This window comes from Madurella fahalii, assembly GCF_045866475.1.
Source record: "Madurella fahalii IFM 68171 DNA, scaffold_1, whole genome shotgun sequence".
Taxonomy (NCBI): domain Eukaryota; kingdom Fungi; phylum Ascomycota; class Sordariomycetes; order Sordariales; genus Madurella; species Madurella fahalii.
Window position 1 is genome coordinate 4,042,966 of NW_027263971.1, and position 26,264 is coordinate 4,069,229.

General features: G+C 56.2%; 8 protein-coding genes across 8 annotated transcripts; 3 read left to right on the forward strand and 5 right to left on the reverse strand.

Moving 5' to 3' along the window:
• Positions 1-463: 463 nt before the first annotated feature.
• MFIFM68171_01261 (Nitrogen assimilation transcription factor) lies at positions 464-2,921 on the reverse strand (the record flags this gene model as incomplete). The annotated part of the gene is made up of 4 exons (XM_071056683.1): positions 464-1,394; positions 1,455-1,831; positions 1,882-2,625; positions 2,694-2,921. The coding sequence occupies 4 exons, from the start codon at positions 2,919-2,921 to the stop codon at positions 464-466; spliced, it is 2,280 nt and encodes a 759-aa protein (XP_070912784.1).
• Positions 2,922-4,238: 1,317 nt separating this feature from the next.
• On the forward strand, positions 4,239-5,888 carry LYS1 (Saccharopine dehydrogenase; the record flags this gene model as incomplete). The annotated part of the gene is made up of 8 exons (XM_071056684.1): positions 4,239-4,488; positions 4,546-4,584; positions 4,643-4,749; positions 4,812-5,118; positions 5,176-5,241; positions 5,298-5,359; positions 5,436-5,601; positions 5,698-5,888. 8 exons carry the CDS (start codon positions 4,239-4,241, stop codon positions 5,886-5,888), a joined length of 1,188 nt encoding a protein of 395 aa, XP_070912785.1.
• A 429-nt stretch (positions 5,889-6,317) lies between these two features.
• IMD1 (inosine-5'-monophosphate dehydrogenase) lies at positions 6,318-8,190 on the reverse strand (the record flags this gene model as incomplete). Its single annotated transcript, XM_071056685.1, has 3 exons — positions 6,318-6,510; positions 6,567-7,512; positions 7,707-8,190. 3 exons carry the CDS (start codon positions 8,188-8,190, stop codon positions 6,318-6,320), a joined length of 1,623 nt encoding a protein of 540 aa, XP_070912786.1.
• A 974-nt stretch (positions 8,191-9,164) lies between these two features.
• IQG1 (iqgap-related protein) lies at positions 9,165-14,231 on the forward strand (the record flags this gene model as incomplete). Its single annotated transcript, XM_071056686.1, has 2 exons — positions 9,165-13,771; positions 13,841-14,231. The coding sequence occupies 2 exons, from the start codon at positions 9,165-9,167 to the stop codon at positions 14,229-14,231; spliced, it is 4,998 nt and encodes a 1,665-aa protein (XP_070912787.1).
• A 940-nt stretch (positions 14,232-15,171) lies between these two features.
• On the reverse strand, positions 15,172-17,269 carry MFIFM68171_01265 (Major facilitator superfamily (MFS) profile domain-containing protein; the record flags this gene model as incomplete). Its single annotated transcript, XM_071056687.1, has 5 exons — positions 15,172-15,770; positions 15,853-16,348; positions 16,407-16,669; positions 16,736-17,044; positions 17,212-17,269. 5 exons carry the CDS (start codon positions 17,267-17,269, stop codon positions 15,172-15,174), a joined length of 1,725 nt encoding a protein of 574 aa, XP_070912788.1.
• A 1,550-nt stretch (positions 17,270-18,819) lies between these two features.
• MFIFM68171_01266 (Glutamate carboxypeptidase) lies at positions 18,820-21,577 on the forward strand (the record flags this gene model as incomplete). The annotated part of the gene is made up of 6 exons (XM_071056688.1): positions 18,820-19,158; positions 19,217-19,770; positions 19,827-20,149; positions 20,204-20,439; positions 20,494-21,385; positions 21,468-21,577. The coding sequence occupies 6 exons, from the start codon at positions 18,820-18,822 to the stop codon at positions 21,575-21,577; spliced, it is 2,454 nt and encodes an 817-aa protein (XP_070912789.1).
• An 814-nt stretch (positions 21,578-22,391) lies between these two features.
• Positions 22,392-23,504, reverse strand: MFIFM68171_01267 (MARVEL domain-containing protein; the record flags this gene model as incomplete). Its single annotated transcript, XM_071056689.1, has 4 exons — positions 22,392-22,794; positions 22,893-23,206; positions 23,264-23,310; positions 23,372-23,504. The coding sequence occupies 4 exons, from the start codon at positions 23,502-23,504 to the stop codon at positions 22,392-22,394; spliced, it is 897 nt and encodes a 298-aa protein (XP_070912790.1).
• Positions 23,505-24,993: 1,489 nt separating this feature from the next.
• On the reverse strand, positions 24,994-26,109 carry MCR1 (NADH-cytochrome b5 reductase; the record flags this gene model as incomplete). Its single annotated transcript, XM_071056690.1, has 2 exons — positions 24,994-25,986; positions 26,053-26,109. 2 exons carry the CDS (start codon positions 26,107-26,109, stop codon positions 24,994-24,996), a joined length of 1,050 nt encoding a protein of 349 aa, XP_070912791.1.
• Between the last annotated feature and the right edge of the window lie 155 nt (positions 26,110-26,264).

The following is a 26,264-nucleotide window of genomic DNA, read 5'->3' on the forward strand; positions in this document are numbered from 1 at the left end:
GCCACGCAGGAGTGGGCTGCATGATGGTAACCAATCATGCCTGGATCACTCGGTGAGGGGATGCTGGGTAAGCAGCTAAGGTACATAGGCGCTGCAACCTCTTTGCCCCCACACAGGCAGCTGCTCGGATCTTAGCAGCATTGTTGCCTGGGGACAAGGCAGCTCCTCGGATCTTAGCAGCATTGTCGCCTTGGAGCACCTGCACGGTCGGGTTTCACTGAGGCGATATCTGGAGATGCTGACCACTCGTCTGTCGGCTCTCAGATCTCGTTACCGTTTTCACGCGCCTCGGCGAATCAGAATGAAGACGACGAGATTGCCCAGCTTCTGCACTTGCGTTCCGGCGCGTCACCAGCAGAGAGAAACAGGTATAACCTCCCAAAGTTCTTAGTTCATCAGGGTAGAATTTGCGTTTCGTCCTACTTTGGTAGTGGTCATGTCATTAAAGCGTGATACGTGATGGCTATGTTGGCGAACGAGTCGGGGCCGGCGAGGTGCCGGGTCCGACGGATAAAGATGCCAGACTACTTGAAAACTTTCTTCCCTGCCGCCACTGCTCGGCCTTTGCCTCGAGCCCAATTTCATAGACAGGCCAATCGGAGCAGACGGCCTGCTCCAGAGGTCCGTATATCAGTTGTTCCTCTTCCATCTCGACGTGGCGCCTGAGCAACGCGACTTCTTCGGGCGGCATCAGGCTGACTTGGAGACGCAGGACCGCCCTCGCAATAAAATGGCACCGGCCCTGGTCGTAGATTCCTTTGGTAGTCAGCATTATTGTCGACCTGCGAGACTCGAGATATGCAGAATCGGCGCCCGACACTATCGCGTTCATCGATAGGTGGTTGAGGGTGCCGAGGAAATGGATAAGGAAGCTATCGCATGCTTCGAAGCCGTGACGTAGATAGTAGAGCCGGAGAAGCGTCTCGAAGTGCGTTACAGCTTCAATGTAAAGGTCACGGGGCATCCTGCACAGCCGAAACCCTTCGCTCCCGTTGCAGTCCATGATGGGCGAGAACAGGTCGATCATAATGATGTGATAGTGCATGTGAAGCTTGAGCTGGTGCGGAAGGACAATCTTCCTCGGCGTAAGAGGCTCTGGAAGACCGTGCAACCAAGCTCGGAACCTATTGTAGAATCCAAAGATTTGGTGGACCGGCAGCCGGGCGGTCGCCCGCGGGCGCGACAACGTGAGCAGCAAGAACTCGGTGATTATTGTCCAGTAGTCGGCTTTGGCCTTGAATAAGAGGCCGTGGTAAGTTGGCAGGCGAGTTGGGTTCAAGGGATACTTGATCCACAACTCGCCGTACCACTGCGGCTGGTCCATCGGGTCGGGAAGGGGTGTCTTTGGCGGTTCCTTGATACAGGGAGGGTTTAAGTAATGGTAGCTCTGGAGACTGCAGTGATCGTCAGCGAGCGCCAGCCACGCCGTTCCACGCGCGCCTTTTCGACATTACCTTTGCCAACAGAACAGTGCCCAGGCCGTATACGTCCTGACACACTCCATCTCGGGCCCGTGATGCGCCAGCGGCGGGCCCAAGAGTTGTATCTCGTGTGCCATTTCTATAGCCTGGACGGTATAGCGCCAGCCTATCTTATCGGAGCCGTTGAGGTCGTATATAAGGGTTATCATGAGGGCAGCTTGTATCGTGGTCAGCCGTCGCTGCTCCCACTCCATCTGTCTGCGCTCCGAGTATGGGTCATCTGGGATCCACACTGGCCTCTCGAGTTCGGACTCGAGCTCAAAGAGCCTCTTGGACTCGGCAAGAAACTGGTACCCGACGTTTCTCGGATTCCAGAACTCGGCACGACCCCTGAGGCCCCGATGGCAGAACTTGACGAGGCGATCAGCGATGAACAGCCAAAGAGACGGTGGTGACTTACACATCCTAGACATAACACGGCGTTGACGAGAAGCTCGGAGCAGAAGCGAGCCTGCTCGGCGGCCATGTCTTGGAGAAAGTAGTCTTTGTGGAAAAAGGTGAACCAATCATACTCGAAGAGGAAGTAGTCGTGGAGGAGCTTGCGCATGAAGCCATCATCGCTGCTGACGGCTGTCCACCTTGACGGCTTCACAGAGTCGAGCCAAGGGTGAACCACGGTAGCAGATAGGTAGGGCTTTAGATAAGGATCCTGCTGGCCGCCCCAGTAAACCGAACCGTTGCTACTAACCCCATTCCCCGCGTCGGGGAGCAACCGATGTTGCTGCGGTTGCGCATAGGCGGGGTCTTGGGGGCCGCGTAGCGCGCACTCGTAGACTTCCGAGTCGAGGTATGGGTTGTCCGGACGGCGCAGGAACGGTGGCATGTCGGGGAGATAAGGGAACTCGTAGCGGTACCTCGCCTCGGGGACCAGGGCAAGCTGCACGAGGACGTCGCCGTAATTGACGTGGCGCAGAATGGAGCCGGCGTCCGCACCTCTGCGGATGCGCTGGAATACCTCCCCGGCCTCCTTGTCGGTCCTCGTCTGCAACACATCGTATATCTGTTCAAATGCCGATTTTTGGTTCTGAAGCTCGCTGTACTTGCGCTTGAGGGCTTGGGTGTGCGTCTCGGTGGCATTGGTGTCGAATTCACAGACGGTGCCCCGGTCGCGGCAGATTGCGCACTTGGGACGCCCGCCATCGCACTGGGCACAGGGAAGCCACCAGTTAGGGCCGTAGCCATGGAGTAGCAGAGTTTAAGAATGCGGCGCACCTTGGACTTACGCTTCCTGCATGCGCCGCAGGCCGCAGTCGTCGCCTGGCCCCTCTTTCTCCGGGCGGGCGCGGGCGGGGTGATGCTGGAAACAGAGCTGGCGGTCGATCGGGATGGCGGCTTGCTGTGGGATGCCTTTTCTTCATCAGCACTCGCGGGCAGTAGCCGCCGTAGCGGTCCCGCGGGCTGCTGCTTGTCTGGGGGAGACGCCGACCTCGAACTCAGCATTCTCGGGCAGGAGCTCTCCCCTGGTGCGGGCACGATGGCGAGCGGAAATAGAGACGGGAGCGAGTGGAACGGTTGCCGAACCCGATACCTAGCGACAGCAGCATGGTTCTACCTCGCTCCGGCACCACTTAATGTATGTACAGTTCAACTCCCTCAGGCGGTAAGCCTTGGCTGCCCGCCCGAGCCCGGGGCTTTCCATCTGGCAGCGAATCACAAACCGGACTTTCCTCCGAGCACTCTCTATTCGCCATTTCCCAACATGACAGTGATTGCCTGACCAAACCCGAGCGCCCACCGCCTTTTATCTACGGCAGAATCGAACCCCATGTCGCGGGCCGGTGCGGGGCAGCTTGGGGGCAGTTGTGGCGTTAACGATCAAACCCCGTTCGATCTCTCGGTGGATCTTAAAAAATACCGTGCATGTGCATAGCGTATGAAACCGTCATGTGAAGTTATACACGTACTGTACCTCGCACATACTAGGCATGCAGGCTATCGCGACTGGATTGAATGCTTGAACTGCTTGGCTAAGGTAGCAAACAGCAAGGCACAGCAGTCTAGCGGGCACTGAGGTGCGAGGCAACGCTAACGCCTTAAGCCATAGGCCCAAGACTCAGATCCATCTTATCTACTATGACAGCTGCAACAAGGAAACTCCTTTAAATACTAAGGGGTAGATAGTTCCCGACTAATAAGATGTTGCGTAGTTCCAGTGTGTCCCCGTTGCAATTTAGTGATGAATCTAGTTTAGTAGAGTACGTCCTGCAGGTACAGCTTGCTCCAAAATTTCCCCAGAGCGAGAGCAAGGTTTTCGCCGCAGTCGGCCCGCGGGAACCCGTTTCATGGCAGTGACTCAAACCCAATAGAACTTCCTTGCAGTTGATTAGGAGACTCAGAGCCTGCTCTAGAGGCAGCTGCCAAGCTTGGACGCACATCACGTGATCTGACGCCTGTTGGCAAGTGCTCCCAGCTGTACAGAGTGCGTCGCTCATTTGCGACACCGACGCTCTTTTCTAACAGCATTCGAAGTCACTATAACTTATACATCAGAGATTTTTTCCCCAAAGCAGCAACGGGCCAGATGGTGGAGTACGTCCCAGAAAGGTAAAGTGGCAATATCACAGGGCCCCACAGATACATTCGCTGATCCTGTACGCCAAGGCGCTATTTCAGGCGCTAAGAAGGTCACTTTTTCGCTGTGAGGCCCTCAGTTCACCACCGCCGAGCTAATCCTGCTCTCCCCTTCACTACCCGCGCCACGTTCTACAATTTCCTACCTTGACCACCCGCAACAGAAAATTGAACAGCTACTTCACAATGGCTCCTACCGTGCTGCACCTCCGCAGTGAGACCAAGCCCCTCGAGCACAGGTCAGCCCTGACGCCGACGACGACCGCTGAACTGATCAAGGCCGGCTACACCGTCAACGTTGAGCGTTCGCCAGAGAGGATATTTGACGATGCTGAGTTTGAGGCTGCCGGTGCCACTCTGGTGCCTGAGGGCAGCTGGGTGAATGCGCCCAAGGAGCACATCATCGTCGGCTTGAAGGAGCTCGAGGAGAAGGACTGCAAGTAGCAACAACCCGGTTTGGCAAACAAGAATATCTTACTAACTCTCCGAGCAGTCCCTCTCAAGCATGTTCATGTGCAGTTTGCCCACTGCTGTTGGTACCGCCACGCCGTTTTTCGGGCAGATATCTGGATTCTAACCTGGCTACACAGACAAGCAGCAGGCCGGCTGGGAGAATGTGCTTGCCAGATTCCCCAGGGGCGGAGGCACCCTGTTGGACCTGGAATTCCTAGTTGACGAACGCGGTCGTCGTGTCGCCGTGAGTATCATTCATCTACTGACAAATTATTCCTGCCAGTCACTGACCAGAACCCCCCCTAGGCATTCGGCTTTCATGCGGGCTTCGCCGGCGCTGCTCTTGCACTCGAGGTTTGGGCCTGGCAGCTGAGCCACAGCGAGCCCTTTCCGGGGGTCGAGAGCTATCCTAACGAGGACGCGCTGATTGCCAACGTCAAGAAGGCACTCGATGAGGGTGCCAAGAAGGCTGGGCGGCTGCCGCGCGTCATTGTCATCGGTGCTCTCGGCCGTTGTGGTTCCGGGGCGGTTTCTGCTCTGCAGAAGGCCGGTGTGCCCGATGAGAACATTCTCAAGTGGGATATGGCCGAGACCGCGAAGGGCGGGCCCTTCAGTACGTCCACTCCCTATACCGTTCCCATCCGTGCTCTAGGCTGACCACGTCACGCAGAGGAAATCACTGACAGTGACATCTTTGTCAACTGCATCTACCTGACCAGCAAGATTCCCAACTTTGGTGACCTAACCCCTTCCCAAACCGCACCTTCCACAGCTCATTAACCCTCTCTACAGTTAATATGGAATCCCTCCAAGTCCCCGACCGCAACCTCTCAGTCGTGTGTGACGTCTCCGCAGTATGTCCAACAAACCCTAATGCCTCTCTCTTTTCGATACCCCTTCTTGAACAAATCTAAAACATACCCTGTCTAGGATACCACCTCCCCCTTCACCCCGGTCCCCATCTACACGGTGGCCACGACCTTTGACAAGCCCACCGTGCCGGTAGAGGGCCTCAAGAGCGGCCCACCGCTCTCAGTCATCTCCATCGACCACCTGCCGTCCCTCTTGCCGCGCGAGGCATCCGAGGCATTCAGCCGTGCGTTTCCCCCCAACCTTGTCCCTGAACTTGCACGTGTGTGTGTGTGAGACAGAGAGTTGATGGAAAGGCTGACCTGGGTCCATCTCTCTCTAGACGACCTGCTCCCGTCGCTCCTCCAGCTCAATGACTGGCACAACTCGCCTGTTTGGGCAAGGGCAGAGAAGCTCTTCAACGAGAAGGTGGCGACTCTGCCGGCGAGCGCTCTGCAGAAGCGGACGAAGAATATTTTGATTAAGCTCCTGGACTGTCTGTTTGAATTAATTTGTTGCTATAGACGGCGATGAAAAGTGCTCATCTTTTTGCATTGCGTAATAGACAAAAATCGGGGTGGATATCTCAGGTAGACCAGAATCAGCATTCCTGCCAGCTACAGGCGTGCAGGGACTTATACATGTATTTCTATGGCTGGATACAAAATCATCAGAGTACAAGTGATCAATTGAGCAACGGGAAACCATAAGGAGTCACATCTTGATCGGCATCGTTGCATTCTCCTATATTCGGAGGTGAGTGCTAATGGGCAGCGCCTCGGAATGATACCGAGGATCTTAGCTTCCCGGTTAGATCTTCCATGTCACAAGAAGATCGCGTCTCCGTCACCGCACCCCACCGCATCCATAAGAACTCCATAAGATGATGAGCAACCATCCTTTCGTTTCCTGTTTTTTTCCTGTTCACGATTCTTTTGGCTGTCGTTTCCCATTACCCAGTCATTAAGCAAAGAGCTTCTTCTCATACGATTCCATGTTCACACCACCCTCAAGCTGAGCGCTGGCGGTGCGGATCTCGAATCTCACCGTGCCGTTGGCGACATTCCGGTGAAGCTCCTCGAGACTGGTCATGCCGCAATCCTGCATAGAGTGTTTGAGACCGGCGGCAAGATACGGCACAAACTTGGAGATGGGGCTATCGAGAAGTTAGCATGTCATAGCATCACCCGAATGGAACGTATGCGCACTTACCCTCTGTGCGCCACAGCGCCTGAGACACCCTGAGCAACCAGGACGCTGTCGCCCTCGGAGAAGTAGCGAGCAGTGCCAGCATTGCTTTTCTGGCTGTCCTTGCTGCCACCACCGGCCTTCTTATCCTGCATCGCATCGATGCTACCCATGCCACGGTAAGCCTTGACGAGCTTACCCTCCCTTGACACGAATGATGTGCCGGGAGACTCGGTGGTGCCTGCCAGAAGACCGCCCATCATGACGGTGGAGGCACCCAGAGCAAGGCCCTTGACGATGTGACCGACGTTCTGAATGCCACCGTCGGCAATGCAGGGCACGCCGAATTTGGCGGCAAATGAGCTGACGCTGTGGACAGCTGTCGCCTGAGGGCGGCCAACGGCCATGACTTCTTGGGTGATGCAGGCACTGCCGCTGCCCATGCCAATCCGGAGACCGTCGACACCAGCAGCAATCAGAGCAGCAGCCTGCTCTCTCGTCACGACGTTACCGCCAATAACGTCCAGGTCAGGGTATTCTTGCTTGATCCACTTGATCATCTCAATCTGGTACATGCTGTTACCCTGGCTGCTGTCGAGGACGACAATGTCTAGGCCAGCATCCACAAGTTTCGCAAGACGAATCTTATCCTCAGGCCGCGTGCCGATGGCAGCCGCACAAATGAGTTGCTTGGAATCCGGAAGCTTCGAGGCCAATGGGAAATCGACATTCTTGGTCAAGTCGGAACGCGAGATCATTGAGACGAGGTTCCCGTCTTGATCGACGATGGGGAGCTTGCCCTTCTTGGATTTCGCAAGGATCTTGTTGGCTTCGCCAAGAGTGACGCCCGCCGGCGCGGTAATGAGGTCGGTGACCATGACATTTGCCACGGGCTGATCAAGGTCTTCCTCGAACTGGATGTCACGGTTCGTGACGATGCCCAGGAGCTTGGAGCCCAGCTTGCCAGATTCTATCGAGTCAACCGTCAGTATAGAGCCAATGGCATCAAGATTGTTAAAGATGGATGTGGACGAGCAGCAATCATAATTTTCAGTGATACAGTCCCCATGACACATAGGTCGATACGGTGGAACGAAAGTTATTGATTTAAGTTTTGTAATCATAGCAGCGGGGGAGATGATCTGCGGGGAGCACAAAACTGACCTGTTACGGGAAAGCCACCGAAGCCCCACTTCTCCTTAAGTGCAAAGGCTTCGCCAACAGTCGTCTCCCGCTTGATCACAACGGGGTCCAAGATGAAGCCGTTCTCATACCGCTTCACCTTCCGCACCATATCGGCCTGGGCGTCAGGAGAGCAATTGTGATGAATGACACCCAGACCACCCTGGAGCGCCATGTGAATCGCCATGTCATGCTCAGTGACCGTGTCCATGGGTGAAGACACAAAGGGTGTCTTGAGCGTGATCCGCTTGGTGATTGGCGAGTCAAGGGTGACGGCCGAGGCGGGGAAGCCAATGTAGCCAGGGAGCAGCAGGAAGTCATTGTACGTCAGACCACCGCGGACCTTGGAGTCCATGAGGTCGTCGATGCTCAGACCATCTCGGCTCTTGTACTCGTCGAGAAGCTCGACTGCCTTTCGGTAGTCGAGGGCCGACGAGCTGGCGTTGGGACCGTTTGTTGCCGGCATTTCTGCGCAGACAGCAAAGAATCAAAGGCGACTGGGCCTGCTGAAGGGATCCGGCAAAGAAGGGTTGTTTGGGGGAGACAGCAACGACGTATCCTTGGCCAGATCAGTCGACTGTTCCCCCCCAAGAGAAAGGAAAAAGAAGAATTTTGGAGTTCGCCTCCGAAATTTTTTTATGCCAGGCCTCGAAACCGAGTGCGGGGCAGCCGCCGGGCGGTGAGTCGAGGCTGCAGAACCTGCAGGCGGCGGCGCGACGGGAATTGAGCTGCGCACTGGCCACCTGATACCGTACCTAAGTACCTACCCTCTCGTACGGGCTATTGTAGGGCCGAAACTCAACCAGAGCACGGGCACCGGCCAGATCGGATCACAGTGGAGCCAGGGATGAGGTCACCTGCCGGCCGGCGGACATCCGTTGGTTGCTGGGGAGGCGCTCCCGGATGTAAACAACAGTGGGCTTTGCCTCTCACCCCAACCACTAAACTGCCGGCCCACCCCGGTCACTTCCGCTCACATTGCGACCCAATGCCCTCACGGCTTGGGCAGAATGAGGGCATCGTCGTGCAGGCTGCGTTGCTTCCGTCCTTTCAACAGAATTTTGTGAGCTTGGTTATTGGCGCTGTACGCGGGCGTTTGCGGCGAACCTGAACATCAGAAAACAACGGCACGAATTACCTCTGATTCCTTGGGTTTTTTTCTTCGGCCGCATTCCTCGCACTGCGCTGCAACCTCGACATCGATTCGTTTGCATTGCTCGAGTGAGCATTTTCATCGAACCCAAGACCACCATTCCGGCCGCCTTGCAATTGCAGTCCTGCAGCGTCGCTCCGACCGCAGGAAATCAAACTACACCGCAACAAACCATCTAAATGTTGTTGTCGCCCGCTGCATCGCCGTGTCACCGTCATTCTGCGGGCTATAGTCCCCCACCCTGGTAGCACCCCTCCTCCTCCTCCTCTGACAACAACAACAACAAAATGTCGTCGTCGTCGTACAGGCCGCATCCATTGCGGCAATCGCAAACAGCCGACTACGTCTTCCGTCAGCCTTCCAATGCATCTTCATCCGCATCTTCGGGTTATTCCAACGCCTCGTCCGGGACCTACGAGTTCAGTCGGACCCCCAGCAGCATGTCATCCTCGCCTTCGAGCGCCTATTCCACCTACGGGCACAAGCGGGGACTGAGCGAGGTCAGCCGACGACCGCCCGCACTCAACTCGTCACACAGCTCACCGACGTCGCCCATGCCCGAGAATATTTACCACGCTGCTCGACAATCGCTCCGACCACTGCCCCAGGTGCCCCGCCCGGTGACGCCACCCCGCACTGCCCATCGCCATGATCGCGGCCACAGCATCGACATTGGGAGGCTGTCCATTTCCGACCATGAGCGGACTTCACCCACTCCACCGGCGCCCCTGACTCCGCCGACGCCACCCCCGCGCTCATCGGTCACCCGTCCCACCTCCATGCTCATGACGCGCTCTGACACTGTTCGGTTCGGAGGCGATGCGAGTCCTCCGCCCCTCGTCCATGCACACACTGCTCCCCTCACAACGCCGGACCTCGAGAGGCTCGGCCGTTCGTCGACAAACCAGCTGCGCACCTTGTCGAAATTGGCACAGTCCGGCTCTGCTGATGAGTTTGCGATTACCTCCCAGGCGCAGGAAGTCGCCGGTCTTCGTGGTCGGCGGAGGCTGCAGAGGGCAGACAAGACCGGGTCTAACAGGCCCGCGCAGCGGACAGGCGGATATGGCTGGGAAGGCCGGAACTGGATGGATAAGCAGCGGCAGTTCCTCCAGGCGTACGAGTATCTCTGTCACATTGGTGAAGCCAAAGAGTGGATCGAGGACGTTATCCAGCGCACAATTCCGCCCATCGTAGAACTGGAGGAGGCACTGAGAGACGGTGTCACGCTCGCCGAGGTTGTCGAATCCCTAAACCCCCATCGCCGGCTTAAAATATTCCGCCACCCGCGGCTCCAATATCGACATTCGGACAATATCGCCATCTTTTTCCGCTACCTTGACGAAGTTCAACTCCCGGATCTCTTCCGGTTCGAGCTCATCGACCTGTACGAGAAAAAGAATATTCCCAAGGTCATCCACTGCATCCATGCCTTGAGTTGGCTCCTTTACAGGAAAGGCATAGTAGGCTTCCGCATCGGCAATCTCGTTGGCCAACTCGAATTCGAGCACCATGAGCTAGAGGCTACGCAAAAGGGCCTCGATAAGCTGGGAGCTAACATGCCTAGCTTCGGCAACATGGGAGCCGATTTTGGAGTTGAGGAGACCCCAGAGCCTGAAGAGACTGAGGAAGAGAGGATCGATAGAGAGCTCGCCGAGAACGAAGACATGGTGGTCGACCTGCAAGCGCAGATACGAGGCGCCGTGGTTCGATTGCGGCTCGGCGACCTCATGCAGCACCTCTGGGATTCGGAAGATTGGTTGATCGACCTCCAGTCCCGTATCAGGGGCGATTTTACGCGCCAAATCATGGGTTATCGGCTCCAGATGAGACGCTTTGCGACCAGCCTTCAAAGCGCCGCTCGCGGGTTCCTCGTCCGCCGTCGGCAAGCACAGACTGAGCAGTTCTGGAAGAGTACAGAGAAGGATATTCTGAGTCTTCAGAGTCTGATGCGGGCAAACAAGGTCCGCAATGAGGTACGAGAGCAGCATTCTCAGTTAATGGTGGCAGCGGGTCCCATTCGAGACATCCAGGCAACCCTCAGGGGCTTTCTGCTCCGAGAACGCGTGCACGCTCAGCAACAGGAAGTGCAGCACACGGAGGCTCCGGTGGTCGTGCTCCAGGCTGCCGTTCGTGGCCTGTTGCTAAGGAGGCAATTGGACGAGGACCGGGAAGACTTGCAGTCGCAGGCCGGCGTCATCGCTGACTTGCAGGCTGCCGCCAGGGCTGCGCTGACAAGGAATCAGGTTGCGCTGCAAAAAGAAGCCCTCGAGAGCCGAAGCCCCATGTGGGAAGCCCTGCAATCTGCCTGCCGCGGAAACCTTGCTAGATGCAACGTGAAGGCGCTCAAAACAGAACTACATGAGCACTCACCAAGCGTGGGCCTTCTGCAGGCCCACATCAGGGCTGCTGCTGTGCGCAGGGAGATATCCGAGAAGCTCGAGAGCCTTGGTGAAGCCGAGGACGACATCCTTGCTCTGCAGTCTATGATCAGGGGCATGCTAGAACGGAAGCGCTTGTCCGAACTCCTCGACGCCCTCGACCAGCAGACAGCCGCCATCATCGACCTCCAATCCCGCATTCGCGGTTCGCTATACAGGCAACAACACCAAGATTTCTTAGGTGAGCTTGGGGCTAATGAGGAAGAAGTTGCCTCACTTCAATCGCTCGCCAGGGCAATGCTTCTTCGGAGCAGCGTCGCCGAGGTGCTCGACCAACTTGAAGAAAACGAGGAATCCATTGGCGAGATTCAGGCTGCGGCCAAGGCCTTCGTCGTCAGAGCAAAGTTCGAGGAGAAGAAGCGGTTCTTCAACGAAAACATGCAGAAGGTGGTCAAGATCCAGAGCTTCGTCCGCGCCAAGCTGCAGGGAGAGGCTTACAAGAGCCTCACTTCTGGCAAAAACCCCCCGGTCAACGCCGTCAAGAACTTCGTCCACCTGCTCAACGATAGCGACTTTGACTTCAACGAGGAGGTCGAGTTCGAGCGGTTGCGCAAGACGGTCGTCCAGCAGGTCCGGCAGAACGAGATGTTGGAACAGTACATCGACCAGCTCGACATTAAGATTGCTCTTCTCGTGAAGAACAAGATCACGCTCGACGAAGTAGTCAGGCATCAGAGCAATTTTGGCGGCCACACCAGCAGCCTCCTCGCTAACAGCTCTATCGCGAGCGCCAATCAGTTTGATCTCAAGGCGCTGAACAAGAGTTCCAGGAAAAAGCTGGAGTCTTATCAACAGCTCTTCTTCGCTCTCCAGACTCAGCCCCAATATCTGGCCAGACTCTTCAAGCGTGTGCGCGAACAGGGCACCACCGAGAAGGAGTGCAAGCGAATTGAGCACCTGATGATGGGCCTCTTTGGTTATGCGCAGAAGCGGAGAGAGGAGTACTACCTCCTGAAGCTCATCGGGCGGTCTATCCGGGAAGAAGTCGAGGCTTGCAGCACCCTCCAGGATTACCTTCGCGGCAAGTTCTTCTGGACCAGGCTCTTCCATAACTATACCAGGTCCCCACGAGACAGGAAGTACCTGAGAGATCTTCTTGGGCCTCTTATCCGAGACAACATTATCGAGGATCCCGAGTTAGATCTGGAGAGTGACCCTATGCAGATCTACCGCTCCGCCATCAACAACGAAGAGTTAAGGACTGGTCGGCCTAGCAACCGACCTCTGGACATCCCACGCGAGCTCGCCATCAAGGATCCGGAGACGAAGGCCGTCTTCATTGACCACCTGCGGGATCTTCGGGAGATTTGTGACCAATTCATCCTAGCTTTGGAGGATCTCCTGCCTCGCATGCCTTACGGTCTCCGCTTCATGTGCCGACAGACGTTCGATGCGCTTTGCCAGCGGTTCCAGCGCGAACGCCAGCAGCGTCTGTTGCAGATAGTTAGCAACTGGCTGTGGAAGTCCTATCTGCAGCCAGCCCTGACGGCGCCCGAGAACGTTGGCGTTGTCGACAAGCAACTGAGCCCGCTCCAGAAGCGCAACCTAGGCGAAGTTGCGAAGGTGCTGAGCCAGATCGCCTCGGGCAGGCAGTTTGGCGGAGATAACATCTACCTTCAGCCTCTTAATGCTTTCATCGCAGAGTCTATCGAGCGCCTTTCCGTTCTGACGGAAAACCTCATCAATGTGCCTGATGCCGAGAGCACTTTCGACATTGACGAATTCAACGACCTCTACGCCAAGAACAAGCCAACGCTGTACATCAAGATGACCGACATCTTCGCTATCCACAGTCTCATCGCCGCCGAGCTGCCCCATCTAACTCCCAACCGGGACGACATGTTGCGCGAGATCATGCAGGATCTCGGTAGCGCGAAGCATAACGAGAGCGAGATGACAGCGGCCGGGTCGTCGGATATCCAGATGTTCCTGACCCCTAAGTTGCACGACCTCGAAGACCCCGATGCCGACGTCAAGGCGCTATTCATGGAGACAAAGCGATGCATCTTGTACATCATCCGGGTGCAGACGGGTACGAACCTGTTGGAGATCCTCGTCAAGCCCATCAGCCCGGAAGACGAGCATAAGTGGCAGATGCTGCTGCGGGACGACTTCTCCAACGGCTCCAACACGCGGGGCGCCTACTCGGACGCCAACATGGTCGACGTGACGAGGATGTCGTACTACGACTTGAAGAGGATAGCGCTCGAGAACATCATGCGGCTGGAGCAGATGGGCCGCATCTCGCGACACAATTACTATCAAGACGTCCTCAACGCCATCGCGGTTGACATTCGCACCAAGAGTAGGAGGCGAGTGCAGAGGCAGCGCGAGCTCGAGGGCGTCCGGCTGACGCTGGGCAACCTGCACGAAAAGGCAAAGTACCTGGAGCAGCAGCGCAAGAGTTATGACGATTACATCGAGCAAGCGATGGCGACGCTGCAGAACAAGAAAGGGTGAGTTTCTCTTTATCGGACTTGGTCTTGCTTGAGCGAAACGGCTAACGAGACACGCAAAATTTCCAGCAAAAAACGGTTCCTCCTCCCATTCACGAAACAGTACAACCACCAGCGCGAGCTCGAGCGCTCCGGTCGCGTGCCCAAGTTCGGCTCGTACAAGTACAGCGCCCGCGCGCTGTCGGACAAGGGCGTGCTCGTCTCGTGGTCGGGGATCCACGAGCGCGAGTGGGGCCAGATCAACCTGACCATCTCGTGCGACGAGGTGGGCGTGTTCAGCATCGAGGGCTCCCGCGGGCACATCCAGATCCCCGGGGCGAGCGCGCTGGTGCCGATCGAGGACCTGCTGCAGGCGCAGTTCGAGGCGCACCAGTTTATGAACTTGTTTGAGGGGGGGTTGAAGTTGAATGTGAATCTGTTGTTGCATTTGCTGTATAAGAAGTTTTATCGGACGCAGTAGTCGGTCCGGGCGGTCAATCAGAGCGGTTTGACTGGCGGCTTCTAGTGTCTGGTTAGAAGTGAAGGAGGAGGTTTAGGGGTAGACTTTTGTTTTTCTTATTCTTCATTTTTCTTCTTCTTCTTCTGACGGGTCATTCTTTGGCTTTTCTTTGCTTGGTTTTGTACTGTTGGCAAAGAGGGAAAGACACCAACACTGGGGAGGAGCAGAGCGCGGCGCGAGTTCGGGGCTGAGCTTTTCGTTTCGTTAGCTGGACTGATGGTTGGGGGAATTGACGATGATGGATGATGGACGATGGACGATGGACGAGGACATGATGGAGGCTTGGTTGCTGGGTATTTTGTTGGAGCTGGTAACTGGGCCGAATGAGACGAAAGAATGGATGGGTGACGGGAAGGCTTTGGGATGGTAGCCTGGGTGTGTGCTAGCGCACCCGGCCGATTGCAAAATGTTATTTTACTACGGAAACTGAATGAGTGATATCTTTTTAGCTTAAATATAACCTTACTGATTGCGAAAACCGAAAAGGATCGCGTCTCCTCAGCCCCTGGAACGAGTAAGGAACTGATAGTGACGGATAACACTTAAACTCAATGGCGGGACGTGTTTTGAGTCCAGTTGTAACAGCCAGATATTGGAGATAAGCTCTGGACAGTTGTATCTAATAATTAACGATACTACGCCCCATGTACATAAACAGCCTTTAAAAGACAAGTATTTTCATGTATATTCCTACGTTGAGAGTTTTTAGAAACCTAACGCCTGAAAATGTAACCTAAAAACTCCATTTATGCATACATGCAGAAACGCATCCATGAATAAACAGAAACGCCGGGGAATCCAAGAAAAACATGCCATGCAGGGTCGTGACTCGTCTTGTCGTGTCGTCAACATCGCCGTCCCCACAATCCTCGTAGCCGGTCCGTATAACATGCCCAATACCTCAACACCTCGACACTCCATTCGCCGCTCCGTTCCCGTTCATCGTCCCGTACGACCTGTTCCCCCTCTTCAACAACCCGTCCGAGTCAGACCCCGAATCCAGTTTATCAACCACCTCAAGCACAGTCACATCATCATGACCACCACCACCACCGCCCACCTCATTCTCCAGTAGACTTTCCCCTTCCCCCTCCTCCTCCTCCTCCTCATCATCATCATCCGTCCCAATACCCCTGCTCGGTCCCTCCCCGTCAATGATGAAGAACGGCGGGATGGCGCCGACCGCGGCGATCAGGGCCAGCATCCACCAGGGGGCGATCACGTAGCCCTTCTCGACGCCCCAGCTGAAGACGGCGCCGACGCCGGCGGGGCCAATGGCGCGGCCGAGGCCGCTGAAGGTGGTGGCGAAGCCGTTGAGGGTGCCGAGGATGCGCAGGGACGAGGCCGAGTTCGTGAGGAGGATGGTGGTGCAGGGGAAGGCGACGATGACGACGAAGCCCTTGACGAACATGATGGCGAGGAAGAAGGCGTAGCGGAGGGTGGCGTCCTGGACGAGGGCCGTGTAGGGGGTGAGGAAGTAGAGGATGGGGAAGATGAGCACTGTACGGCGGGGTGGTTAGTGAGGAGGGGATTGATCAATCAGGCGTCAAGGAATGGGGTGGGATGGGATGGGAGAACGTACTTGCGGCCCTGTAGCATGTCAGCACGCCGAAGCGCGCGCATAGCCAGGGGAAGAGGAAGAATTGGACTACGCCGCATAGGATGCCGTAGACCGTGTAGATGGTGCCGATCTTGTCCGAGGACAGGCCGAATCCCCCCGTGAACTTGAAGGGGAGGCGGGTGTTGGTTTCGTCGGGGATCACGCGGGGGTAGTTGAGGAAGACGGGGAGGACCTGGTCGTAAGCGACGGAATGCAGGGCCAGGAAAGTATATGATACGAGATTGATGGAGGTCTGCACGCCAAAGACGTCTCTCATCGTCGGCGGTTCAGCCTCGGCCGCGATGTGGTCGGAGCTGGACAAGGCTGACGGGGCCAATAGAGGGGCCGAGGCTTCGTCATCAACAAACGACTGCCTCCGGTGCTTCTTGTACCCCCGCGGCCGACGGAACGTGCGCGTCAGCTTCTCGCCCAATACCAACCCCCAGTCGCGGTGGTGGCGTCTGCCCTGGAGGGTTTCCTGTGTTTTGTGTTAGTGTTTGTTTTACACGGTAGCCCCCAAATGGCCCATTACTAACCTTGAGGAACAACAGTCCAGTCATGAAGGAAATGAAGAATACACAGCAAGCCATCAAATTCGGCAAGACGAAGGGGTAGCGCTTAAAGTACTCTATGCGGCCGAACAGGTCGGGATACTGATCTGCAGGTCGGGCAAAGAAACCACCAAAGGCGGGACCAAAGACGGACCCGATACTCCATACGAGGGGCATGAGTGAGAAGGCTTTTGGCTGGAGCTCTCTTTGGGGCACCATTTCCGCTACCATTGTTCTAATGATACCAACTGTTTTTGAGTCTGTCAGTCATTTTTTCGGGGGGTTGTTTGGTCATTGATTTAATTTTGACCTACCGTTGCCGTTGCCGCCGCCCATGATGGCGCGGACGGTGATAGCCATGGGAAGACTTGTTGACATGCCCCAGAGGAGGAAGCAACACATGGTACTTGCAAGACCGATGAGGATGACGGGTTTCCGGCCGAACCTGTCGGACGCCCTCCCCCAAGCGACAGCAGTCATACTTTGAGATACTGAGAAGATTGCGCCGGTGAAGCCGGCCCATCTGGCTACATCATTTTTCTCTACACCAAAGCTCGCTATCATTTCAGGGAGATATGGGAAGACTGATGTTAGAGCCAGCGGCTCAGCAAACCTAGCAACAGCTGCGTTGAAGGCAGTGTCAGCACAGCAATACCGGATGGGAGCAGTACCCGAGATCATGGAACCGGGATGGTCTGGGCGTGGGCGTCGCGCCAAGCTCCGAGTCGAGCGGGCGATGCCTTGATAGCGAACGACATCTCGTAGAATAAACAAGGGCGGTGCTACTCACCTAGGATTGCCAGCTGTTGCACGGGTAACTTGGGCCCGTTTCCTTTCTGATTGGCCATGATGTATGCAAGGCGCCAGGAAAACAACGAAGAACCACGGCTGAATGAATGCTCAGTACAAGTCCCACTGAGCCTCACGTTGCGACTTGGCGGGGGTAAACAGGGCCCGTCAAGTCTTGTTCATGGAATGATTTGATAAAATTAACATGTAAGAAAGAAAAGTATAGGGAATGGATGAGGGAAAAGTTACGAACAGGAAGAGTGGCGAAATACAGTTTAAAAACAAAAAACACAGCGTCAGAGGCGAACCCCAGCGAGCAAGGGTGGGAAGGCTGACAAAAGCGAAAATGGCAGAGCACCGTCGCCATGCAGAAAGGTGCATGCGGGCGCGAAACCCGGGACCCGGGGGTGTTGGATTCAGAAGGGATGTAATTGGCCGGCCCTGGCTGGCGGATGGGATCGATGTGTCGGTTGCGGGGCCTGTCCCCGGTGTGAGTCTGCCATAAGAATCTCGGCGCGAAGCTCGGAGAGCTCGGCGCCATCCGGGACGCTTGGCCACGGGCCGGTCATATCCTACGGGAGTAAGATGGGTGAAACCTGGAAGAATCATCCGCACAGTCAGATGCTCGCAGAAGGTTAATTGGGTCCGTAGCTATACGCCCCCCTCCGAACGCGGCATCTGATGAAGAAAACAATTCAAACAGCCAAAGGGACCAACAGCTGCGAGGTTGGTGGGCGAGCGTTACAATGCTGTACTCCGCAATCGGATCCCAGCTGCTGCTGCTGCAGATCGCCACAGAACCCCACATACCGTTTTGGTCTCGCGCGGCAGTCAAAGCGAGCTGCGAACTCTGCTGCGCGCCCTACGAAGACAAGATAGTGCCGGGGAACTACAGTACCCAAGCTCTAATGCACAGTGGGGGGCGCCGGGACACCCCCCAGTTTGTGTTTTGCTCTCTCGCGGGACGAGGGGTGCAGCTTCCGCCAGTAACCGTACAGGGCAGCCGCCTGAGTGCCGCGGATCATTCCCCCTGCGGTCGCGATCACGGGGGAGGAAATAAGGATGCCAATGGGTGGGGAGATGTAACCACACTTGAGGCTAGCCCATGTGCGAGGTTGAACGACGTCTGGACCCCCCAACAGCTGCGGAAATACGTGTAGTGTGTGGTGTAGTTCGAAAAGAGGGGATGATTCCCGTTACTCGGTTATCGATTGTCCGGCTATCATTGCGTTTAACCTCAAACGGCAATTGTTGAACGCACGCACAGTAACGGCAGCTCCCGCTATTGCGTCAGCATCACAACCAAGCAATAGCCAATCGAGGAGACCTGAGGCCGACCACAACCACGACCACGACCACGACCACGACCACACATCCACACATCCACACTACATCCGACATCCAGGTCGTCCAAACGGGTTGTTGACTTTAGCGTCGCTAGATGGCCTAAAGTAAAGCTCCGCAACCGAGGGAGCAATATTATGATTGCGACATCGACCTTGGCATGACGTGAGTTGGCAACCCCCTCACCGACACATTGTTTTGCCACAACTTTCTCATCTCCATGGCCGGCAACACGAGCTGACCCTGAACTAGGTCCAAGCTAGCCATGGCTTCCGAGCGGACGCCTCTCATCACTACCGTTCCGGTTGCTTATCCGCGGCCCCGGTACCCCCATGTCGTCCTGCGCCGCTTCTGCACCATTGCCCTCGCTTCGGTCCTGATATGGTTCTTTGTCGCCTTTGCCGTGTCGCTGATCGACTTCCCCTATGGCAATCCTCATCATGGCCACCATGGCCACTGGAACTGGCCTGGCTGTGGGAAGAGGAAAGTGAGCTACGAGCAGCTGCAGCGCATCCTCCTCGATACGCCAAGCAGTGAGCAGGCCGAGGAGTGGAGCAGGTATTACACTGCCGGGCCCCATCTAGCCGGCAAGAATTACTCCCAGGTCAGGCGGCCCGCTCTACTGTTTAGCGCACAACGGCCAGCTAACTTGCTCGTTCTAGGCGGTTTGGACAAAGAACTTATGGGAGAAGTTCGGGGTCAAATCTGACATTGTAGACTACGACGTCTACATCAACTACCCCGTGGACCATCGGCTGGCCCTACTCAAGAAAGGGAAGCACGACGATGCTGCCTCAGCCTGGAAGGTGTCCTTCGAGGCGTCCCTCACCGAGGATGTTATTGAAGAGGACCCGACCAGCGGCCTGGACGACAGGGTGCCCACTTTCCACGGCTACTCTGCCTCTGGCAACGTCACCGCGTCCGTTGTGTATGTCAACTACGGCACCTACCAGGACTTTGAGGACCTGCTCAAGGCCAATGTCACCCTCAAGGGCAAGATTGCCATCGCCCGCTACGGCGGCATCTTCCGTGGACTGAAGGTCAAGCGTGCGCAGGAACTCGGGATGGTTGGTACCATTCTGTACAGCGACCCGGGCGATGACGGCAAGATGACCGAGGAGAACGGGGTGTCTGTGTATCCCGACGGCCCAGCCCGTCAGCCGAGCAGTGTTCAGCGAGGGAGCACGCAGTTTCTCAGTTTTGCGCCAGGCGACCCGTAAATACCGGCAACCCCTTTTCCCTTCCTAATGAACTTTACTAACACGCTCACAGGACGACACCAGGATATCCTTCAAAACCGGGTGTTCCGCGCCAGCCAGTGCACACCGCCATCCCCAGCATCCCGTCGATTCCCATCTCCTACCAAGATGCCGTCCCTATTCTCAAAGCCCTCAACGGCCACGGTCCCAAGGCCAAGGACTTCAACAAGTACTGGACCCGTAACATGGGGCTGCAGTACAAGGGCGTGCATTACAACGTTGGACCGACCCCCGATGATGTAGTCGTGAACTTGTACAATGAGCAGGAGTATGTGACAACGCCTTTGTGGAACGTCATTGGCGTCATCAACGGCACCATTCCCGACGAGGTCATCAGTGAGTCGCCCGCCTAGACCTAAATGGAGGCAACAAGCTAACTACGGCGCCAAGTTGTTGGTAATCACCGCGATGCGTGGGTTGCTGGTGGGGCTGCCGACCCTAATAGCGGGTCTGCGGTGCTGAACGAAGCCATCCGGTCCTTTGGAGAGGCCTTGCGTCTGGGGTGGAAGCCTCTCCGCACTATTGTGTTTGCCAGTTGGGACGGTGAAGAGTATGGTCTGGTCGGGTCTACCGAATGGGTCGAAGAGTACCTCCCCTGGCTCAAGGGCGCCAACGTGGCCTACATTGTATGCACACCTCAGACCCTTCTGGCTTCCGCCCAACATTACTAACCCCTACAGAACACTGATGTCTCAGCCCGAGGCCCATACCTGCGCGTCTCTGCGGCTCCTCTGCTTGATAATGTCATCCACTCCGTAACCGCTGCCGTCCCGTCGCCGAACCAGACCGTCTCAGGCCAAACCGTCTTTGACCTCTGGGACAAAAAGATTAAAACCATGGGGAGCGGAAGCGACTTCACCGCCTTCCAGGACTTTGCAGGCATCCCCTCCGTCGACATCGGCTTCGACTCGGGCCCCGACACAGCGGTATACCACTACCACAGCAACTACGACAGCTTCCACTGGATGGAAAAGTTTGGCGACCCGGGCTTTGCTTACCACCGTGCCATGGCCCAGATTATCGGCCTGATGACCGCGAAGCTAGCCGACGTGCCCGTGATTTCCTTCAGGGCAGGCGACTACGCCAACGCGCTAGACCGCTACGTGGACAAGGTTGAGGACAAGCTCAACGCCGCCCTTGACCCTCTAGCCTCGTCCCTCTTGCCGGATGGTGACGACGATGAAAGTTACTTTGCCCTCCGCAGCCGCGCTGGCAACGCCTCCATCATCCGGCCCCCCTTGTCCTCGTCTCATTCCCTCTCCCATCCCCAGACCCCCAACGCGGAATCGTTCCGGCTCTCGCTCCGCCGCCTCCACCGCCGCATCGCCGACTTTGAGGAGCGCGCAGTCAAGCTGGACAAGCACGCTAAGAAGCTGGAGCATAGGTTGGAGAAGGGCGACATACCGTGGTGGAAATGGCCGGCCCGGATCAAGCTGGGCTTGGCGATCCGCAAGGTAAATACAAAGTACAAGCTGCTCGAGCGGAGTTTTCTGTATGAACAAGGCTTGGATGGGAGGCCATGGTTCAAGCATGTGGTGTTTGCGCCCGGGCTGTGGACTGGGTACGCTGGTGGTGAGTTTCCCCATTTCATGATTGCGTTTTGGGGCGTATTCCAGTGACGATGGGATGCTGACTGTTGTGGAATGAAATGTAGCTGTCTTCCCTGGCTTGATGGAGAGTATTGACACTGAGGACTGGACAAATGCTGAGAGGTGGGTGGATATTATCGAGAGTAGGGTTCTTAATGCTGGAGAGAAGCTGTGAGTTGGCTGGCTCGAGGGAGAGTTTTATCATTGGAAATGTATAACACAAATACCACTTTGGTCGATGAGAGATCTGGGTTGGACATAATCATGGTGTATATACATCCGTATCGGGGCTTAGGTTGCTAAGGAATGAGATTGGATTGCACTCGATTCTTCAACCGGGATCGATAAACGGTAACGAGTTACAACAACCGTCTCTTCGAGACTGGGTTTGAGGCGGGATTGTACCTGGGTTGACGAAGGGTTCGGATTACAGGTCTTTGCGGTAATCTGGGTTTGATAGAGGTGTGAGATTGGGTAACGGAGAACACCATGGGTGAAATCTAGCATGCTTGATTCTGAAGGATTTATTGGGGACCATATCCGCGCCGGTTAGTCTCCGGATATATTTGAGGATCGAACTGGGCCGTGTACAAGAGCGTTAAAGATATATACAAGTTGCAACAGGTTGATCAGGTTACTGTTGTAACAAAACGAAAACCTGGTATTCAACGATTTGTATCCCGAACCCCCTGCTCTGCTAAACTATAACAGCACAAAACAAGCCCAGACATGTCTTTGACAAGGAGAAAAGCCCCGCAATACATGTTTAGCCCGCGGATGTTTAGCACGTCATCTGCCGTGTTATGCTAAATGCCTTACAGATAGGAATCTACCGGAATGCGCAGGTATTCACAATTAGTGGTCGTGGTTCAGGCCTTCATTGGAAACCTCTGCCTCCGCCTCGTGCACCCATTCATATATCCTTCCCCGTGATTTAACCAGCAATCAGCACCCTCTCCCCCCGCCCTTTTGTCGCATTCTCCGATCTACTAGTTACCAGGCAACTGGGGCGGCATCTTCACGGGGGTGCTAACGTAGCTGCTGCCGCCAGTCTGCTGAGCAACGAGCTGCTGCGGCGGGGGCGGGCTCTGCGGGGACTGGGGTGCGTAGAACGACTGTCCCTGGCCGGGATAGCCGCCCTGCTGCTGCGGCTGGTGCTGGGGGTTGAAAGCCGGCGCCGTCTGATGCTGGTAGATTGGGGGCTGCTGCTGCTGCTGCTGCTGCTGCAGCTCGTAGGCGGACTTTTCGGCCGCGACAAAACCCCCCGTCGCCGGGCCCGCAGTAACCGGGTTAGGGAGGGTGCGAGGCATGCCGGGCATGCAGTGCAGGCCCGCGGCGCGGTGGCGGTGCAGGCGGATGGAGTGGATGATTAGGGCGACAATGTGAAGGATGCTGAGCGGTGGGAAAGAAGGTTAGAGGCGGGTTGGGGGTGGGGGGGGGGGGAGGAGAAGAAGGAGTGGAAAGGGAAGGGGGGAAGAGCGGCCACTTACAACTGAATACCACCTAGCGCCGAGGCACCAGCCTGCGCGCCGAGCCAGCTGATCCCGTAGACAGTGTAGGTATAGTAGTAGCCAGTGTCGTAGCTGCTATCGTAGCCGCTAATGTAACTGCTGTCGTAGCTGCTGTACGAAGGGCTCAAGTAGGCGAACAAGGGCGCAACGCGCGAGGCCTGCAGGGCGAACGCTGAGAGCCACATGACGATGAAGAAGATGTCGAGGCCGAGGACGGCCCAGTAGTTGTAGATGTAGGGCGCACCGTACTTGGCCACGAGGTGGTAAATGGAGCTTATGAGTGTCATGATGGCCTGAGATGGCCCCTATCAGTTCGGTTTCTCTCTTGGGAGTAAGGTTTGGCGACTTACCACGGCGAGAATGAAGGAATTGCCGTCGTAGGCGAGGAGGTAAACGCCTGCGGTTGTGTCAGCCATGCCATGTCTTACACGCTCAAACCACGGTCGGCAGTGACGCACTATAAGCGGACAAGCCCATGATGAGGACGGCTAGAATGAGCTGGATGATCCGAACGGCGATGAACCCCTGAGGGTAGATGGGGATGTGCTCGTGCCCCGGAGCCCGGGCGGCGGAATGTTGAGTATTGTTCATGTTGGATGATTCCCGTCGTTCCGCTGAGAGCAAGGTCACCAAACGAACCTGTCGAGCGAAGCAAGTGACGGAGAGGAGAGAGAGTGTGTGTGGCAGAGGCGGGTTAACAGAAAGTGAGAAGAGCAGAAGGGGCTTTGCGAGCAGCCCAGGGCGTCACGTCCTTTTCAATGCTTGTGCTGCCGCAATATGGGCAGGCTCAGCCTCAAAGATCACATACACAGCACAGCCCATCTCGCGTTCTAGACTTACCCAACACTCGGGGTCAGTCCGAGGATACCCAACCAGGCTGGTGTGGTGACACCAGCGATGCCCCCTTTTTGGCAATTGGCGGCGGCTCAAGCAGTCGTGGGGGAATTAGAGAAGCAATATTTCGGAGTGTCATGCGAGCGGCGGGCGGCAGTGGTTGGTTGAGAAGATAAAGAAGTGCGTGCGGCTGGAGCAAGCCGAACGCCACATAGTGACACAACAAGGGGCGTATGAGGTGAGATACTTCGTCCCAGCAGCTTGAGTTACTATCCATGTAGCCTTATTTCAATATGCTTGCCGCTTCTCTGGCGCAGCAAGAGATCGCTCACTTTAAAATCGTTGGAGTTTATGGGAGAATGCTTAGGTTAGGAGTTTTGTTTGAGCCGTAGACTAGTCCTAGTAGTAGTCAATTGCGCGATGGCTCGCCTTGTTCCGGCGGTGAGGTGAACAGGGTGGTTCTTGGAGATGGACGATAGACGCCACGGCTGAAGCCAGCTTGGCACGATCTCCGAACATTGGTTCAGCAGAGAAGAAAGGCGGCAAACTTTCTGCTTTTGGCCAATAGTTTGCAGAGTTCAGGCAAACCAGTGGGAAGAACTATCGACATAGCAGCGATTAGAGGGGTGGGAAGCTAGCCCTGCGTGCGTCTTCCCCCTTGGAAGAATTGGAACACATTGAAGCAAATAACAGTAATAGAATATCAGGTACCTAGTCTTCTACATGCAGCTGCCCGGCTGCTACGCGTTTCTCAACATCGCACCCCTTGAACCCACTGCTTCCCGTTCCGAGCCTTGCTTCCAGATGGCCATCCCCGTCTCTCCAGAATATCTGGACCTCTGACTAGTCCCTATGTCGAGTGATGTTCCATGGCTTCAATTGCTTCGGGAATAGTCAGTCGCCTCTCTTGTGTGAAGGGAAGGGCGTACTTACACAACAAAGTCTCGAGTCCTGTTCTCTCGTACGGTGAGGGCCATGAAGAAGACAGCCAGTGTATGCCCCGGAAGATGAGGACGGCTGATAAATCGCGAGTATCTTGGCTGTATGCTCCTGCCGTACTTCTGTCTCTTGCTCGTGGCACAGGGGAGATAACGCGCACCTTTCCGTGGGAAAAGTCCGCCAAGCGGGCCACCGGGACGAATGAGCAAACAATCCTTGGTTTCTCTATTCCAGCTATATACACACACGCGAACTACTATATGCTAAGCAACGCTAGCTCGGGACAAAACAAGACCCAACGCCTGGTTTAGAACTTGTAGACCTGCTCGGGCTTGTAGCCCAGCTCCTTCAGGATGCCCGTCAACTCGCCCTGATCCTTGGGGCTCTTCTTGTTGCCCGAGATGGAGTCCATCATGCCGGGGGGCCCGCACACAAACACCTTGATGTTGTCCGACTTGGGCTCGGGCAGGACCGTCTTGAGTAGGTCCTTGTTGATGTAGCCCTTGGCGCCGGTCCAGTGTTTGGGGGGGTTGTCGAGCACGTAAAACGCGCGGAAGCGGCGCGGGTAGTGGTTCTCGAGCGTAGCCAGCTCGTTCTTGAGCAGGATGTCGTCCTCGCTGACGTTGCCGAACACGAGCGTCACCTTGGTCTGGTCGTCCGGGTTGTTGAAGATGGCCCGGCACAGCTGGAACATGGGCGTGATGCCCGTGCCACCCGCGATGAGCGCGATGTGCTCGTGCTTGTTGGGCGACCACGGGTATTTGGGTAAGGGCCCCTTTACTTCGAGGCGCTGGCCCGGTACCATGTCGTGGAGGTGGGTGGACATGGGCCCGTTGGGGTACTTCTTCACGAGCAGGTCGAGGTAGCCCTTGGCATCCTCGTCGCTTATGGGGGTGTAGGGGCGGATGACGGGCTTCTCGGCGTCGAGGGGTTTGTATTTAGTCAGGATGGCGCTGGCGACGTGCAGGCCCGAAACCATGTCGTCCTCGGGTAGGCGGAAGCGGAGGCGCTTGGAGTTGTGGTTGACGATTTCGACCTCCTCGAGCTTGAGGCTGACGAAGCCTTGATCGCCACCCGTGAACGCCTTCTTGACCTCGCCAATCGGAAGCTTCTCGGACGCAGCGCTAGATGCCTCCTTCACCTTCTCCTCGGCCTTCTTTGCGGCCGGAGTGCCCCCAAGGAAATAGTATCCTGCGCCGGCCAGGCCAGCAGCACCGGCGATGTAGAGCAGCGTGTTGCCACCCTTCTTGGCTGGCTCAGAAGAGGTCGGCTCGGTGGCATATCGGCGGACCTGGAATTGCTATGTGGCAGAGTCAGCTTGGGGAAGCTCGGGAATGGGGGGAATAGACGGGAAGCTCAAACTCACCCGCTTGATGGGCGCGGCGGCGCGGAACGCAGACCGGCTGGCGACAAACAAGCTCATCGTGTCGGTTGTGCTGAGTTATGAGAGTACGGGAACTGCGCTAGCCTGCCAATTGAAGAGAATTGAGGCAGGTAGGTGGTGCGAAAAGTTGTGCCTTGTAAACAGCAGCTCGCAGTTGACTCCAGGATGTTGCTTGATAAGCCGTCGCGGGTACA